The 20000-nt window shown below is 43.8% G+C and overlaps 1 protein-coding gene across 1 annotated transcript in view; it reads right to left on the reverse strand.

Annotated features, from left to right (window-relative positions):
- The window catches only part of APLF (aprataxin and PNKP like factor), a 275492-nt gene that overhangs the window by 161072 nt on the left and 94420 nt on the right, over nt 1-20000 (reverse strand). The window contains exon 5 of the mRNA XM_088477484.1: nt 14437-14560. Coding sequence (XP_088333610.1) covers nt 14437-14560 — 124 coding nt within the window. The remainder of the gene's footprint in view (nt 1-14436; nt 14561-20000) is intronic.

The raw sequence follows: 20000 nt of genomic DNA on the forward strand, positions 1-20000 counted from the left end.
GCAGCTCCAGATATGGGGCTGCTGACCAGTGCAATATTAAAATAGGGGAGCTACACCACTGCCGGTGATGTTTGGTAGCAGTTGGGATGACAGTTGGTGTGGCTCCCCTATTTGAATTCTGAACTGTGCTGCACTCACGATGAGTCAGGCAGGACATTGCACAGGGGGAGGAAACATTTTAGCACTTTTCACCCCCTTAGGAGTCGAATTTAGAAAAATCCCTTCTCAGTGGGCACCTACGTCATGGAAGGAATATACTCCCCAAGTTTCATATTTCTAGGTCCAGGGGTTTGGGCTGGGCGTTGAGGAGTCAGTGAGTCAGGACAATTGATATATCTTATTAAACATTATCCGTGTTAGAAAGTAACACAGTAATGCTGGCCACACACATAGCGATATTTTACCCGATCTGGCCGATTCTGACACATTGGAACGACAGATTGTGTAAAATATGGCCAAATCCTGAGTAAATATTGAGTCCCCACTCACGATCACGATGCGCGTCCCTGCTGGTCGCACATCGCATCGTCAGATCTGCCGTGCAGTAGGGCAGATTTGACAATCTAGGACACAATGCACTGTGACAGTCTGACTGCAGGAGAGATCGTATGAAGACTGGACACCAAATCGTTTGCAGATCGTGTGCAGAGCTGCAGGGGAGAGTTTCAAGGGAAATCGTACACATCGGCTCATCGTGTGCACATCGCTATGTGTGTGGCCAGCTTAAGACAAACAAACACGTTTAGACTTTGCATACCAGGACTGGACACAATTAAAACACCTATTATTTGGTATATCTAGTGCGAGAACATATTTTTAGACAGTCTGCAACGCTGAATAAAACAAACATTAAGTTATGTAGTAGGAAGCAATGCTGCTGCCCTCTAACATTGTGTGTAATAATCACATAATGTAGGAATCGGTATGATTTACCGCCGGACAGTTGGAATCCCGACACCAGCATCCCGGCAGCAGTGGAAATCCTGATCGTCCTCAGGTAAGTATTTAGCTAACCTAATTCTACCCCCTAACCCTCCCTTAGGGGTGCCTAAACCTAAACCCCCCTTCCCCGCTGCCTAAGTCCCCCGGGGGTGCCTAACCCTAACCACCCCCTTCCCCTAGCCTAAACCTAACCTCCCGGGGGGGTACCTAACCCTAAGTCCCCCCCTGGGAACCCTAAACCTAACCCTCCCCCCCGTGGCTATCCGCGCCCGGCGTCCCTTCGATCGGAATGCCGGGTGTCGGGATTCCGGCGTATGTCTAATGACAGGCGTCGGCATATCGACACCTGTCTTTAGACCCTTGCCGGGATATGACAGTTGGAAAGCCGGCTGTCAGGATTAGGTCCGCCGGCTTCCCGATTGCATACTCATAATGTATGCCTAGGTAGGGTAGTGAACTATCTATGGGATGATTTCCATGTCTATATAAGTAGACTGGTTTCAAATAGAGGTAAATGAATTTATGGCCAATAAATAGAAATAATTATTGGTTGGTTCTATATTGTTTTATTAAAATAGGCAAAATAAGCTATTTAGATGAGTTGAACAGCAGCAGAATAGCAATACTGTACATGAGTAACTCATGAAATGATTTGAAGCATATAGGAGATGGTAACATTTTTGAAGCGGGACTAGGAAATAATATTATATTTGTACAGTATATCCTATTTGTATTTGTCTTATAAAGGATTACAGTATTAAGGGGGCGATTCAATTCTTCTTTGGAGTTTGGCTCCAAGTCAAAATGCCCGGGAGCGATTAAATTGATTAGCACGGCCAGCCATGATGCTGCATTTAATACGGATTTCTGCAGACTTGTCTACCCACCCGGAATGACCGGGAGGCTTCCGAAAATTGTGCGGTGCTCCTGGCCTCCTGGAAAAGAGGGCAAGTCTCCCGCACCCCCTATAGCCGCCGGCAACCCCGAACTTAGCACGGGAGAAGCTGCTTCACGTGACTAATCAACGTCAATTCTAGCGCAAGAAAGTGGCCATAAGAGTTTAATGCATGTCACATTCCTGTTGCTACTTTTTACTCCTTTCAGATCAAAATGCCGGGTGGCACCCAGAATTTTGAACGCAGGACCAACCCGGATGCTCAGACCTCTTTCAGACAGGCGGCTTATTCCTGGGTTGGTCACGTCACTGTACATGGGTGCAGTTTTGGCGCTTGGAGAAGAGATCATATCCAAGCGCTGGGTCTTCCTATGCTGTAAATGGGTCCCGGCTCCGATGACCCTGGTTACCCGTTTAACTGCACTGTTCAACCTTTGCAATTACTGTACCCGGGTTGAAATTAAATAAGTTTCTTAAGGACCCTTTCAGACTAAGCAAAATCCCAGGTTGCTGTGTGTTCACACCCCAGGATTTTGCTGCTAGTATAAAAGGGTATTGTATTGCCCTAGAGTGTCACAGATTATCTCTCGAACGTCACTGTCACTTTTATTCAGATAGTCTAATACTCTTGCTATAAAACATGGTGTAATTCAACATAATTGCGAGTGTGTAGCCATGTGTGAAGATCCAAGAAATTCAGAAAACCAGAGACAAACAAAATCCCCTAATATGGATCAGAATGAATGAAGGCATATGTTTAACTAATTTTCGGCACAATTAAGCAAATTACTAAATCGTAAAATTAAGCTGGTTCTGTTCATTATGTTGTGTAATACGAGAGAGAGAGAGAGAAACTAAAATAAGGCTATTTATAATATACATTAGTGAGCTATATTTTGTTAAAAAGAAAAAACATTTATGCCGAAATAAATATTTGGAAGACATAACGGAGTTAACATTTATGATTTTCACTGGGAGAAGTGACAGGTTATTTTGATATCAAGAGTAATGTTGCAGAACAATGAAATTTGTATCACGCAACCGTTAAACAATAAAAAAAACAGTTGGATCACAGTTCTCTCTGGGTGGCAATCAGATAAAGACTGTGGGTCAAGGTTAACTTCCATCTGAACTCTGGATTGCTCGCATTCATATATATCTTGTTAATTATTAAAACAGTGTAGAGAAAGGGGCACAATAAAATGCATGAGTGAATGTTTGGGCCATACTGTAGTAGGCCTTATTAACTCATGCAATCTACACGCTAGGATTAACCATGGGATATAGGCCCTGATTCAGAGCCGCTCGTAAGCGGCCGGTCGTTCGTTCTGACCGATGTTCGCACATCTGCGCATGCGTACGGATTTTAATACGCATGCGCGAACCAGTCAGTGCGGCCAAAAATCGTTTGTTCGCTATATAGCGAATGCCTGCTATTTTGAGTGACAGAAGGAGGCGTATGTGGGTGGTAACAGGGGAAGGTGCTTGAAAACGGGGGTGTGGAATTGGAACGCAGGCGTGCTTAAAGGTCAAAACGGGCGTTTTAAGGGAGTGCATAATTAATACAGCAGCGTCATTGACCACGTCACTTGGTTTTTTTTTTACTCAGAACTGCTTGCAAAATAGCGGTTGAAAAAACCAGCCACAAGAATAGCGAGCAGTTCATACGCTGTTCGATGTACTCGATTAATCTAATAAATAGCGGACATGACGTATGGTGCGAGCGGCAAGGGGGCGTATTTTTCAAAATTACAACCGCAAGTTTTGCTCGCTCGTTCAGACTTAGAGGCGTGAACAGACCGCAATTAGCGAACGGTTCATTTGAATAGCCACCCCTTGTTTTAGAACGAACGACCGCAAATAGCGAGCGGCTCTGAATGAGGGCCATAGTTAGAATGCCGGCCTTTGGAATCCCGACAACGGAAGCCTGACCCGGGACTAAAGATAGGCAGCGAAATCCTGATGCCAATTTTTAGCCCCACAACAAATTCCCTACGGCTGGCATCCCAAATGAAGGTAAGCGGGGCTTTCTAGCTGTTAGCAGCAGGGGGGATGGGGGGGGAGGGTTAGGCACTCCCAAGGGGATTTAGAGTTAGGCACCCCCGGGGAGGGTTAGGCTTAGTCTAGGGGAAGGGGTGGTTAGGGTTAGGCACCCCCTCCCGGGAGAGTTAGGTTTAGGGTGCAGGTAGGGGGCGTTAGGGTTAGGCACCACCGGGTGGAGGTTAGGGTTAGGCACCCCTAAGGGAGAGATAAATCAATATAAAACAATAACGATCCACATTAAATAGGGCTGCAAGGGAACTGAAGTGGTTTTCACAAATCACCACCGTAGTATGTCAGACAAGAGAAAAAGGCTGTTCCCAAGCGCTCCTAATGGGAATGGTGGACAGTATTTTAAATGTCTTTCTTATTCAATTATCCGTGCGTGATATAATTACACCAATTAATCAATCCAAGTGAAATACTACTATGTCAATGTCACTGAGCCAGAAAAGTTTGAAATAATTCACCGTAGCTTCTGTTATATCAGGTCGTCATTCAAAACTTTGTTTAGATTCCTCCTTCCAAGGCAGCACCTCCTTTATACTGGTATCATAAATGACCTTCCAAGTGAGGTACACTGTAGAACAGTGTTGGCTAACCTTGACACTCCAGCTGTTATGGAACTACATAACCCAGCATGCACTGCTACAGTTTTGCTATTAGGGCAAGCTAAAACTGTGGCAGGGCATGCTGGGATATATAGTTCCACAACAGCTGGAGTGTCAAGGTTAGCCAACACTGCTGTAGAACATATAGGGGTATTAGTGTGCTCCCCCTATAGAGCGTTACCTTCCCAGTCTTAGGTACTCCAAATGTAATCACCATACAACCACCAACGCGTTTCCACCTTCTCTGAGGTCTTTATCAAGGTATACGGTTAAATCTAGACTAACCTGATATATATAGCACAAGTGGGCGAAGCCACCCTCGTTATATAATATATTTAAAATTGGCACTTACTGCATTCACACGGAGCTGTTTCCAAGCTCCATTGTGCTGAGACATTAACAGCGCACCACGTGACCGCGCTCGTGTCCCGGAAGTGCTGCGTATCCATTTTATCTTCCCCACGTGATGCGTTCCAGCTCCTGGAGCGCATCACGTGGTACATAGCTCTAGCTCCTGGAGCGCAGCATCTAGTGGGCTTTGTACATCATCGGCGCTGTTACGTGTAAGCTCACCAGTAACCGCCCAGTAATTACTAAACAGCGGACAAGCACCTATAATACATAGGTGCTTATCACTTTCTGTGGCATATAGAGATGTTAAACCCATGGATATCCCTTGGGTACTTAAATATGCAAATGCAGATATGGATATATCCTGCATATTTATATATATAAAGTGCACTGTGGCTTACAATAATCATGGTGAATGTAAAATGCAATATAAAAATACATAATGAATAAGATAAAAATCCCATAATGTGAATAAAATGAAAGTACAATCAGAAGAATAAATATATGACCGTATAAATAGCCAAAAATAGGTGTGGAGATCATAAAAACCATATCAGTACAGAAATATAAAAAATAAATATACAACCAGAAAAATAAATATATGACCTTACATAAAATTACATAAAATGATGTTAAGAGCATAAAAACCATTTAAGTTCAAAATCCGCATTCAGGCCATGCGGTTCTAAGGTTTTCACTTCATAAATGTATTTCATTTCTGTTTTTGCTAAAAATGTATCAATGCCTTTGATTCTCCAGTTTCCTTCTACCGTTTTTATACCCATAATATATTTGATATCCTTCACTGAACTTTGGTGTTTCTCATGAAAATGTTTGGCCAGGGCATGGTTCGTTACACCCCTCCTGATGTCGCGCAGGTGTTCAACCCACCTGACTGAGTTTTCTGGATGTTTTTCCTATATCCTGTAATACGCAGGTGCATTCAATCATGTAAATACAATTATTGCTATTACAGGTCATGAATTCTTGTATTTTTAATTTTTTGGGATTAGATTTAGAATCAAACGTTTCTATTTTTGGAACTTGGTTGGTGTGCGTAGTGCAAACAACACATGAACCACACCGGTGGAACCCCTTTGTTTTTATCCTGTCGGTTCTCTTTTCAGCTATGGCACTTTTCACCAATCTGTTATTAATGTTAGGGGCCCTTCTATAGGTAAACATTGTTTTTTTTGGAATGATCTCCTTCAATATGGGATCCTGTTGTAAAAGATACCAATTTTTCTTAATGATGTGTTCAACCCTTCTATATTGATTGTGAAATGTGGAAATAAAAGCGACTTTGGGTTTTTGATTTTGTCTCTTTTTATCCTTGTATTCTAGGAATTCATTTTGTGAGATAACACCTATTTCTTCAATAGCTTCTTGTATACAATTATTATCATAACCTTTCACTAAGAATTTCTGACGTAATGTTTCCGCTTGTTCTATAAAATTTTCATCTTTTGTACAATTTCTGCGTATTCTTTGGATTTGGCTTCTAGGGATATTTTTCAACCATCTAGGATGGTGATGACTTTTTATATTAACATATGAGTTGCTATCTGTTAATTGTAATTTCTAGTAGCTAATCCTTCATCCGTTAAATAAATTACAAGGTCTAAGAAGTTTACCTCCTTTTGATTAATGTTAAAGGTTAGGTGTATGTTATATTCATTATTATTTAGATTTTTACAAAATTTCTTTAGGTCCTCCTCTTCCCCCTTCCAAATGAAGAATATGTCATCTATAAACCTAATCCAAGTTATGATGTTATGCAGAAATGGGTTATTGTTCCAAATAGTTAGATCCTCCCACCATGCCATAAATAGGTTCGCATAAGCCGGTGCTACCCGACTTCCCATAGTGGTCCCTTTTTTCTGTGTGTAGTATTGTCCATTAAACCAAAAATAGTTGTTGGTAAGAATAAAGTTCAGAGACTCTTTAATAAAATTAATTTTATCCTCACTAGGGTTGGGGGACAGGGGGACAGGGGAGGGTTAGGGTACTTACCAGCCCCTGCTAGGATGTACACCGTTCGGCTTCCGGCGTCGGTATTTCATCCTGCAGCTAATGAACTGCCGGCATTACAGACCGATTCCTTATCCATCCCCCCTAGGGATTGGTATCAAGGACCGCCGGACGCATGTCGAATCCCGATGGCGGAAGACCGGCAGTGAAGATCCCGACAGGTGAGTATTTCAACTATAACTAACCTAACCCCTCAAAGTCTTAAAAAAGACCCTCCCTTCCGATTGAAGGGGAATATCAGCATACAAAGATGTTACAGCAATTCTTCTCCACACAGGATATACAAGGATGTACAATTTTACCAGGCACGAAGCCTTCTTTTATGCCACTCCAATACACATTAACACTGGGTGTAAGTCCGCCCTGTGGTTTCTAACCAATCACCTTAAGTGCTTGGCCTGTGCATGTGCTGTGCATGTGCTGGCCACATGCACATTTACAGTAACATTGTCCACTATGGACAGTGAGGAGTGGTCACTCCTCAGTGTCCGAGCCCACCCACAGAGCTCGGCACACCCACGGCTCCGACTCGTCTGGAAGGCACAAAGTTTTTCAGTCTAAAACCTGCTTCCAGGAATCTGCTAAGGGACCAAGCCTGCCATCTCTGTCTGAATCTGAGCTCCATAGTTGGGCAAGCAGGGTCCCCAGGCATGGTTTCCTGGCAACGGAAGGGAAGCTCTTTTGGAGCTCCCTGAAACAGTTAGTTGGCTGCATTAGCCAGCTTCCTATGCACCTCCTCATACCATTTCCAGGCATGAGGTTGCATAGGAGAACATCTTATTTCTCTGGAAGGGGCTGGGGGATCCAGCAGCCCACCGAGGACCCTGGATCCCCTGGCTGTCCAGAGAAGCCACAGGTAAGTATACTTTTTACTTTAAATTATACATTTAAAACATACATTTTTAAGTACATTTACATTTCATGCCTGTGCACAACATCAGGCTTTGCACCTTGCAGCACTGTAGCCCAGAACCTGCTGTCCTGGCTCAGTGCTGCACATACCATTTTAAATACATTTATATTTATTTTAAATGGGCGCTTTTCTGTGGGCTTCCCTATACCAGTACTGGCGGCACCGGGAGCTACTCTCCCGGTCCCCTGCAGCCAGCACTTAGCCCTGCCTTTTCCAGAGACGGCCCGAAGACTGTAGCGCAAGACACAGCCCCCGGCCCTCCGACGCAGAGCACCTCGCCAGGTAGCTGGGGCGCCAGGAGCTGAGCTCCCAGCCCCCAGCGGTCGGCATCCCGTCCTGCTCTCCGCTGCCTGGCCGCAGTAAGCAGCCGGCACGGAGGGACCAGCGGCATATCTGTGGAGCTGAGGCGCCGGATGTCACACTCCAGGTCCCCAGCGTGGTGCGCCGAGGGGCTCTCTGCACTCCGTAGAGAGCCCCTCTGCACACCAGGGGTTAACCCATCACTGCCACGGCCGCCGGAGAGAGGAGACGGCGGCAGAGAAATCTATAAGTTAGGGACTGTGTTTGTTGTGGACCAGGAGAGGTAACAGGAGCAGACACCGGAACAGGTTTAAACTGAAAGGAAGGTTTTAATGCAAATGTTGGTAAACATGAACAATAAAATATTATAAAGTCCTGTAATACAAACTAATATATGTGGCAGTAGGGAACTGTAGTGAGTGGGAATAAACGAATGTCCAGATCAGTGACAGAGATGAATGAGGTGAATCCAGATAGACTGTAAGGGGTAAATTTACTAAAGTGAGAGTTTTTAGAAGAGAGTTTTAAAAGTGATGTTGCCCACAGCAACCAATCAGATTCTACTTAACATTTAACTAGCACCTTCTAGAAGATAATATCTAGAATCTGATTGGTTGCTATGGGCAACATCACTTTTAAAACTCTCTTCTAAAAACTCTCACTTTAGTAAATTTACCCCATAGAGTGGATATCCTAGTATGCTAAATAGTGGCTGAGAGGGATATTTGTAAATGCTGCGATGATGGTTGAAATGAGAATCCGGAAATGCTGTGATGATGGCTGAAAGGAGATTCCGGTAATGCTGTGATGATGGCTGAAAGGAGAATCCGGTAATGCTGTGTAATGGCTGAAAGGAATTGGTTAACTGCGGAGACAGGTTCAGGCAGGAGTGGGTCTGGTGGAAGGTGCAGGGCTGATGTCCAGCGGAGTGCAAGGCAGAGCAGTGCAGGCTATGCAGGGAGCCGGAGGCTGACAAGGAGCTAGGCCAAGCACTGGAGCACTAGTCTAAGGTTCAGGACCGCAGAAAACTCTCTCTCACAGCTGACACTGTGAACACGTTGCACTGGCAACTACAGGGCGCTCCAAACACCCTTAAGTACCCAGTAACTGAATGTGAGAGGACAGAAAGAGCAGGTGACCCACAGATGATTGGCTTACTATGTCACATGGCCTTAGACAACATGGTGGTGCCTAGATAGCCGTGACGCGACCAGACTTACCCTTGTCAGGATGGCCCAACGCTGGCAGACCTCTGCGTACACACAATGCCAGTCTCTACACGCCAACTCACCTGCCAGAAGGACCGTGCCACAGCGCCCTCACTGGTAAGGACCGCAAACCTCCATGCCGCGAAACCCTGATCGTGATGCTATATTTAAAACATTTATGTAAAACACTCGGCGCCTAGCGCCGCTAATACAGTGTAAATATGGCGCCTAGCACCCATTGTTCCTCTAGAAAATGGCGCCGCAGCACAGGGTTTAACCCCTTCAGTGCCATGGCAGCCATTAACCACGTGTGGCTGGCCTCCAGCCACACAATTCCAATCACATTGGACCATAGTTAGGAATAGAGATATATAACTTGTACACCTCCATTAGTCTTCTCTACTGTTTCCTGATTATTAATTTGTGATGCAGGTAATCCTTTATGCCCAATATTGATCCTACAATTATTATCATCTTTAATTTGTAAGGCAGCACTGTGCTCCAAGCAGTGGGGCAAAACCACGATGCAGCTTGTAAGGACAGGGTAAATATATACCATAGAAAGGCTATAGTTGTGCGCATATCTGGGCTGACACGCAAAGTGGCTGAAGTTGCGGGCAGTCTTGGAAGCCTGTTCTATAACTTTATGCTAATGTGAGTATCCATTCAACTAATGCGGGGGACTGTGCGCGTGCAAGCGAAATCCAGTGATTTTACGTTGGTATTCACAATCATCATCATCAGTATCGGCACTTACACCAACCCCGTTCAATGTGCGAGAGATACATAAGGAACAGGCTTCTCTTCCCAGCATGCACGAATCGCACACACACAGCTTCTGATACACGCCCACAAGTCAGGGTGTTTCCATGTCATCGCTTTGCCACCGCTCAGTGCACACCCTGAAACGCCCTATTCCACAAAAAGGTCTGGCCAAGTTTCATCAAAAATGCGCAATCTCACTTCTGTGCAAGCGCTGTATTCAATTATTCCCTGGTTGCGTCTGTGGAGAGAGATCTGTGCGACTCAGAATCAGCCCCATCCTGTATACTATGTATAAAACAGAAAGGTCACAAGCATTTAACAGAAAGTGCGGCAACCTCACCCATGTCTGCCACAGTAATAGCTGCTATTTACTGTGCTATACATTTTACACTTGGAATCAAACCCCGCACTTGTTCCCGTTATGAAAAAGCAGGTGATCAGGACCTTGGATAAAACCACGCACCTCTCTTAATACATTTCAACACTGCACTAATAGTAAAGTTCTTTAGGAAAATACATATTTGTTTTCTAGAGACTATTGCCTATATTTACTTCCTGCATTTGTTTTGCCATGATAAGTCACAGAACGCTATTTAAAGCAGACACTCTGCATAGCATGGACATATTTCTCTCTAATAAGAAATTATTCATCTGCAATAACAATATAATACTCTAGAGGATAAACTACAATACTGGAAATAAATCACATTTAAACCGGTAAATAATATCCACATGCTTGGATGGCTCCAGCTGAAATCTTACCGTATTATTCAAATCTAGTAAGAAACAAAAATGTTGTCTGCTTAAAATACAAATAAAGTCATAAAATGAATCCAACAGCAGGAATGTCCTGTGTAATATATATTTTACATTGCAGTTGTTTGCTACATATGAAACGTCTACAACTAATTTTTCAACTCAAAATGACAATAGACAGATAAATCGCTATGGGATCTACTATACAGACTGTTTGGTGTTTGCCAGAAAATGTTTTATTTTCAGACATATGGACCATCATGCAGAATTCCTATAACTACATTATTTTCGATATAAGTGGTATCCAGATTAGGGATGTGCAGGATCGGATAGGTTCGAATTTTCCCGCCAAGTTTTGATTTTTCCCGCCAAAAATCGGGTCTCAGAAAGAGGCAAACGTCATCTTTCATGGACTTTTGTCCATTGAACGAAGATGTTTGTCCATGGTGGGAAAAATCCGAATTTGACGGGAAAATTCGAAACTATCCGAGCCTGCACATCCCTAATCCAGATAAACGACCCCCTACCTGTGGGCATACTGTATGTCAGTCATACTTACCGACTTTTAAGTAGTCCTTTCTATGAGCAGCCGGAGAGGACCTGGTGCTCTCAGCATCGGGGCCAGGCTTTAGCCATCATTAGGCCCCGCCCCCTTTACAGTAAATCCCCTCCGATTCCATGAGGAGGGGGTGGGGCTAAATTACACGATTCGCATCATTAAGCCCCACCCTCTCAATATGGACCTGCAAATTTATTGGAAAATCTCCCCTATGCTGCCCACTTCACTAGGATGCAGGAGATTTACTCCTCCGGGGCTGCGGGGGCTTACTCGAAAAATCGGGAGACTCCTGGGAGAGTAGGCAAGTATGATGTCAGTGAAGAATTTAAAGCTGAAAAGGCATTGTGAAGCAGGGAGCGGAGCCATGATGACGCAATTCAGTGTGAATCGCATGGGGAGGTAATCAGGGGGTAGGTGGCCAGCCGGGAGACTTGCCCGCTTTTTTGGACAGCCTGGGGAGAACAGGCAAGTATGGTACACACGTAAATGATATTGGCCCGATTCGTCGCTGAGCGTAAGCATAGATCCGTCAGATTCAGTCGGACCTCCTGCAGCAATGCTGGGACTGGTGCAAACAGTTATAATAGTGATGACAGCTGCTGTAACAAGCGAAGGTCTGGGAGCGGTATGGATGCATAGATGCGTTCGACTCGGCACACAGACAGATGTTCTTATGGGATTTCCCATCTCAGGAAGTGTCTGGAATTGCTAATGTATCACTTGTGCCCCAGATTCAGGCCAATGCATGGGCAAATGAGTTTTGGAACAGTGAAGAACACTTTCTAAAGCAATTACTCTGCACTGGCTACAAGTAATTAGAAAAACAAAAAGTTTCTGTTACTTTTTTTTCTCTCTCGCTCAGGGGTAGATTCAGAGTCTGACTCACAGTTTACATGATGTGTTCGCGTGATGCAGCGGAAGCCAGATATTGCAAGTGTCCGTAGGGCTAACGCGAGGAATCTGTGCAGCTTCAAGCAGGAATCAGCTCTACAAACTGTCTACAGCCGCAACAGTCATCATTACTATCGCCACTTGCTAGGTGCAAGAGATCAGTCTGAAAGAGGCTTCCCATCTCCATGCGCATGACAGCTAGCTACACGGCCATGACACTCTGACAAGACAGACTAGTTCCATACAAATCGCAGCCAGTTCTCGTTGCAAAACGCCCATTTCGCGCAAAGCAAGATCCAGCAAAGATCCTTCTAACTGAGAATCAGACAGAGATATGCAACAATGAGCATGGTCTATATGCTGAAAAAACGATTTGCTTCTGCTTACTCCGAATCAGCTCCTGTGAGTGTCTGGATAGTGGGACTGCAGGCCATTTGTCATTAGTGGCAGTTGGAGAGAGCCATCAGTGGGAGGCATGTTGATTTTATCCCGCTCCACTGCGCAGATCAGGGACACATCCCCCCACCCCCTTCCAGAATAGTCTCACCACATTCCAGAAATTCCCATGACAATTCTGTTTTTGTTTTTTATTTTTTTAGTTCTGATGCTGAACGTTAATTAAAGGTGCCTACACACATAGCGATGTGCTCACATTCCCACAATGTGTACGACTTCCCCCTGAATTCTCCCCGGGAGCTCCCCGACAGTCGTGGGTATGATTTGGTCTGAAAAGCTGCCAATTTGGCACACAATCAATCGTGCCTCCTAAACTATCCAGTGCATCGTGACTTAAATTTTCAGATCTGCCCTACAGCACGGCAGATCTGAAGATGCTATGTGCGACCTGCAGGGACGCGCATCGCATCATGATCGTGAGTGGGGACTCACGATTTGGGCATATTTTACACGATCTGTCGTTCCGATGCATCGAAATCGGCCAGATCATGTAAAATATCGCTATGTGTGTAGGCACCTTAACAGGTGTAGAAATAAAACAAAAGTAGCAGTGCTAATATTTTAATATTACTATCAACTGTATAAATACTTAGAAAATATGCAGAATATACTAATATTAAAAATAACTAATAATTATGAGCTAGCTTTCTTGTATCTCTAAAAAACTTTTTCATTATTATAAATATTATACATGTATATATTATACAAATACAATTACTAATGCTGGCCATACACGCTACAATTATCGGGGCGTTCCGCCTGATACCAGCGGATCGCCCCGATAATTGTAGTGTGGGGGGAGGGGCGACCGAGGGTTAAATATTGCTCGGTCGGGCATGCCAGATTGTCCAGCATGCCCGCCCGATGCGATATTTCCCGGTAAACTGTCGGCCGCATCGGGCAGTGTATGCAGGGCTGATACACTGTGAGAGAAATCTCACAGTGTATGCAGGCGACATCTGCGGCTGGCAGGCTGCCAGATAAAATGTCTGTCGGTCTGTCAGCCATTTTATCTGGCCTTGTATGCCCAGCATAAGTCTTAGATATTGATATGTTACACAGATTTACAGGCAGTATCACAACGATAATGAACTCTTCTTATACAAAATATAAATCCACTTAATATATTAATTGATGTTACAGCTATACATACTGTCACTATGTGAGACAGATGCTCATTCATAAATTCAGCCTGCATTTTTGGGGGGGCCTGGTTAGCAGTTTAAATCTCAGCCCAGACACAGCACGGGAGCCTAATCTGCAAACATAGAGGATCTTTAATACACTACAGGCTTCCTCCCAAATATATAGCTAGAACAAATTTGACCAGGACCACGACTACTGAAAATATACTTTCAATATACTGTATGGGCTCCTCTAATTCAAAATACACTATATTGAAAAAAACAATATACAGTATTAAAATGACCATGTCAAAGACAGATCATTTATCATGCAGTTTATTTTCCTTTAGAATTGAACATTAACATTTCCTTGAAAATAAAGCAAAGAAATCATGTGGCTGAATTGAACGTATGTAAATGTGTGTTTACAAGCGCTGTGTACATATAAATTATTCATAGAACCCAGCATGTGGTGATTATGATTACTTAGAAAAGCAGTAGCATAATTGCAGTTGCACTATTTTCTTAAAAGTACGGACAGGCAGGCTAAGCTAAGTGCCTAGCCTCTGCAGTCTATATAAACTATAAACCTACCTGCTTTAATAACAGGTATTGGAAGACTTGGGAGACTCCCCTGAAGCATCCAGTTTGGAAGAACACGTTTCCTCTGTGCAGATCTCATTTTTTCTTCATCGTCTTTACAGCCGACAGCAGAAGACTGAAACAAATCATTTTATCAGTATATAAGATGATCTCTTCTAATTTACTGGTCACCTGGAGACAGATGTACCCAGCGTTGTAAAATACAGAGCAACAAAGTATGCAACACCCAATTTCTAGTTCTACAATCAGCGGACATCTTCAGATTTATATTCATGTTTTGCAATTATTCAACAATATATAACCACATGTAGTGAAGCAGTAAAAAAAGGAGTGTAATAATCATTTTATTTTGATTAAAATTTTAAATTTGCTCTTTATATTTTCATGGTGCCATTAATTGCATCTACAGCCATGGCCAAAAGTTTTGACAATGGCACAAGTATTGGTTTTCACAAAGTTTGTTGCTTCATTGTTTTTAGACCTTATTGTCAAATGTTACTATGGAATACTAAAGTAAAATTACAAGCATTTCATAAGTGTCAAAGGCTTTATTGGCAATTACATTAAGTTTATGCAGAGAGTCAATATTTGCAGTGATTGTTTGGGCATCTGGAAACACGCTTGTCTGGAGAAGGAAAGGTGAGCACTACCATCAGTCCTGTGTCATGCCAACAGTAAAGCATCCTGAGACCATTCATGTGTGGGGTTGGTTCTCAGCCAAGGGAGTGGGATTACTCACAATTTTGCCTAAGAACACAGCCATGAATAAAGAATGGTACCAAAACATCCTCCAAGAGCAACTTCTCCCAACCATCCAAGAACAGTTTGGTGACGAACAATGCCTTTTCCAGCATGATGGAGCACCTTGCCATAATGCAAAAGTGATAACTAAGTGGCTCGGGGAACAAAACATCAAAATTTTGGGTCCACGGCCAGGAAACTACCCAGACCTTAATCCCATTGAGAACTTGTGGTCAATCCTCAAGAGGCGGGTGGACAAACAAACACTCACACATTATGACAAACTCCAAGCATTGATTAGGCAAGAATGGGCAGCCATCAGTCAGTATGTGGCCAAGAAGTTGAATGACAGCATGCCAGTGAATTATAGAGGTCTTCAAAAAGAAGGGTCAACACTGCAAATATTGACTCTCTGCATAAACCTAATGTAATTGTCAATAAAAGCCTTTGACACTTATGAAATGCTTGTAATTTGACTTCAGTATACCATAGTAACATCTGACAAAAGCTCTAAAAACACTGAAGCAACAAACTTTGTGAAAACCAATACTTGTATCATTCTTAAAACTTTCTTAAAACTTTTGGCCATGGCTGTATATTTGTGCAATTAGAACTTTCAGTGTTATAACTTGAGATGCAATAAAAGAGGTGTTTTTCTCATTGGACTAAAGCAGGTCAAACTGAAGACTACAGTTATCTTTGAAAAATAGCTATGGTACAGACAAAACGCGTCAGAGGATACTGTATACGGCAACCCTGGCTTTATATTTGTTAGGTCAAGACAGAGGAATTAGCCTTTAGATTACTACTTGTATGGTGGCTACTGTACATATAGTAAAAACAATAGTTTAACAAAAAAAGACAAAAGGAACCGTGACTCCTATTTCATATTGGCAACATTAATATAACTTTACTCAATAATGGCAGCAGGAATTACACTGGTCACTCATATTACAGATCACTGGTGGTTATACAGACTTGGAGAGGAGTGTAATAGCCTCTGATTTTGCTAAACTGTCACGATTCCAGTGAGTTTGCAATAGAATGCAAATATATGCCTAGACACCAGAATCAATCTTGACTGGATGCAAGTCGCTGTCCCGATTTATGTTAAGCATACAAATCATCAGATGTAGTAGCCAGCCAGTTTGCAACTCACCAGAAATGTGCCAGAAAAAGTCACCGAAAAAAAGAAATCCTTCTAAAAAGCAACATAGCTGCTCATAAAGCTTTCTTGTCTGGCACAATATGAAGAATGTGAAAATAAAAGAAATACAGTGTGTGTCCCCTCCCCAAAGTAAAACCAGCACTGCAGACTAGGCTGCTATTGGCAAAATCAGGAGATCAAAGAGGGTGGTGTCCCCCCAAAAGTGGAATAACCAGCACTAAGCATTACCAGTCAAGGTGGAACTATAGCAGCAGGACACAGAACATGGAGACCCCCCCCCACACCATATTGCCAACCAGCCCTAGGACAGTCAGCACAGGGCTGGAATTCCATCCGCAAGTGGGGTTAGCAGAAGAAAATTGTGGAAAGGACTAGGCATATTCCACAAACTCCTTAAGCAGTGTGTGGCATACTACAGTTCCCAGCTAGTCCTGTCATGGCCGATTTTAAGGGCTGTCAGGGCATGTTGCCACATGCTGGTTTTTAGACATGTTTTATTATTTTTATTTATTTGTAACATAATTTTAATTATGAAATAATAATAGTCGAAGTAGGACTTATCCCACTGCTTTGACTGGCCAAAATGACCGATTAGTAAGAGAAAATCTCCTTCGCTCCATGATACAGTCTCCCCAAACTTCCAAGTGTGCCTATATCATACCAGAGTGCCTACTGGGTGCTGCTGCTTTGCTTTCTGCCAGTGGCAGAGGTTTCTCAACCGAGACACATGCCTAGCAAAACAAGAGCCATGCACACACAGTATTAGCTGCTGGATAATGGCTGAAGGCATAGTCTTAACGGGTAGTCACCAGGAAGTAGGTGTCACCATGCTTAGATCATCAATACTTATGTGCCGGCACCACCATTCTGGCATGGGACATGAGCAGTGGCGTGCATATGACTATCACAGCATCAAAGCTGGAGAGGTTGGTGGGTATGGGTGTTGAGGGGCAGGAGAATGTTCTTATATTGAATAGGCAGTGCTCACCACAAACGAGGTTCAATAAATAAGGTAACAAGACCTCTCATTGCGTATATATATTCAACTTGTACATATACGTATGATCAATAGTATGGCCTTGGTACAGATTATTTTTCCTCATAGTCCCCATACTTGTCTAAGCATTTGTTCCAATGGTACACCAAGGCATCTATCCCTGCACAGAAGAAATCTGTGTCAAGTGCCTGAAGCCAGAGTTTAGGGGGGTTAGGGTCCCGGTAGGACCTCCTGTTGGTGTATGCTGGGAAGAACTTTGACCCTGTGAGGTTCTGGTTTTGTTGCGGGCCCGGGGTGGTGATAGGAGCAGACACTGAAGCAGGTTTAAATGAAAAGGTGGAACTTTTAATGAGTGGTTTGATAGACATGAATATGACAAAAGTCCAGATTTAGCACTAAGTGCACTTGGGAGCTGTGGTGAAGTAATGGGAATAAGTCTAGTTAGTGAGAGGCAATAAACAATGTCCAGTAAGTGACAGGTTAAAAGAGACTGTTCAGGTAGTGGCAGACAATGGGAACTGTCCAGGTAGTGACTGGTTAATAGGGAAATGTCCAGTTGATGACAGGCTGGAGAAATCAGATGTAGTGGCTGAAATGAAGAATGCAGGCTGAGGGAGGATTATCCAGCAGAGTGTCAGTGGAGGCAAGGTGCAGGGTGAACAGCAGACTCAGTTACTCAGGCAAGGGGAAGGTAATGGAGGATGCAGGGTAGTCCAGCGGGGTTGGAGTAGACAAGCAGACAGGCAGGTAGCGTATCACAGGAAACAGGTGGTGAGCACAGGGAACTCTCTCTCGGCTATGCTGAGAAACACGTTGCACTGGCAATGAAGTGAGGCTCTAAACCTCCCTAAATGCCAAGTGCTGTGTCGTGACTGGCCAGAGAAAACATGTGACAAACCAGGATTGGGCGATTAGGTCACGTGACCGGAGGCAAAATGGCGGCGCCCATGCCGGAGCGGAACGGAAGCACCACCAGGCCTCACCAGCCCAAAGTGACAACATGCCCGCACAGAACTACGCACAGCCAACGCCCCTCGCCAAACACCAGCGCCACCGCCAGACGCCGCCCGCCATAGTGACCTCACAGGTAATACCCGACGACCACCATGCCAAGAAACTCTGGTCGTGACAGACCCAGGGAGCCTGGTCTGAGTCTTCCACTGAATGACTTTGGATGAAAACTTCAGAGAGGGCTGGCAATTGGTCTGGGATGCTTAATGGAGTGGTTGGGGTCCCGGTAGGATCTTACAGCAGAGGGCATCGGGCAGAAATTTGACCCAACAAGCCTGTTTGGACCCGGGAGCCTGTTTTGAGTCTTCCAATGGATGGATTTGGACTTCACAGAGTGGTAGCATTGGTTCCCAGAAGCCATACTAGGGGGTTGAGGTCCCGGTTAGACTTCCAAATATTGTACGCTGGGCAGAACTTTGACCCAGGAAACCTGTTCTGGGCCTTCCACTGGATGGAACTGGACATCACATAATAAAGCTTAATAACTTAGGGCCTGATTCAGAGCCGCTCGAAAGCGGCCGCTCATTCGCTCTGAGCGATGTTTGCCCAACTGCGCATGCGTACGGATCGTTATACGTATGCGCGAACCAGTCAGTGCGGTCGAAATTCATGTGCTCGCAAAATAGCGAATGCCTGAAAATTTGAGTGACAGAAAGAGGCGTATGTGGGTGGTAACAGGGGAAGGTGCTTGAAAACGGGGAGTGGAGATCCGAACGCAGGCGTGCTTACAGGTCAAAACGGGCGTTTTATGGGTGTGCATATTTAATACAGCAGCGTCATCGACCACGTCACTAGGTTATTTTATAGCCAGAACTGCTTGCAAAATTGTGGTAGCAAAAACCAGCCACAAGAATAGCGAGCAGTTCATATGCTGGTCGATGTACTCGATTAATCTAATAAATAGCGGACATGACGTAGGATGCGAGCGGCCTGGGGGCGTAGTTTTCCAAAAAACGACCGCAAGTTTTGTTCGCTCGTTCAGACCTAGAGGCGTGAACAGACCACAAAGAGCGAACGGTTCATTTGAATAGCCACCCCTATTTTCGGGACGAGCGAGCGCTAATTGCGTCCGGCTCTGAATCAGGCCCTTAGTTTTAAACTCTGGCAAAGCTGGGTACTTCAGCTAGTACTACATATGTAATAGATGTGGTGAAATCTAACATCTGTAGGGAAAACAAAGAGGCTTTTCAGTATAAGAATGTTAGAGTACATTAGAACAATCCGGAATAAAGATAGTTTTGATTTCGTCCCTAGACATTTTCTAGAAGCACATAACTCCAACCCTTCTTTTTTTAATTTGTCAGACCATTGAAAATGTCCTTTCAACTAGGACGATTCTTTCACAGAGGGAGATGTATTGGGTTTTTCAGTCGGATTCCCTATCGCCTTCTCGTTTAAATTAATTTGATGAAATTTCAAATTTTTTATAATCCGTGATGTTATAGGACCGTTTTCTGACATTTTGGTAATAATAATGGCACAATTTTGAGAATACACCTTTAAGTGTTTTATGGAGGATTAGATCTAATTGAATAGTCTTTTAATGTGAAGAATATCAGATGTTGATCCTTTTCAGAATTACATAATTTACGATCTTGACTATGTGGAGTGATAGGGCCTTTTTAGGATGACATCATT

Source organism: Taudactylus pleione, unplaced genomic scaffold (assembly GCF_031769625.1).
Source record: "Taudactylus pleione unplaced genomic scaffold, aTauple2 ptg000201l, whole genome shotgun sequence".
Lineage (NCBI taxonomy): Eukaryota > Metazoa > Chordata > Amphibia > Anura > Myobatrachidae > Taudactylus > Taudactylus pleione.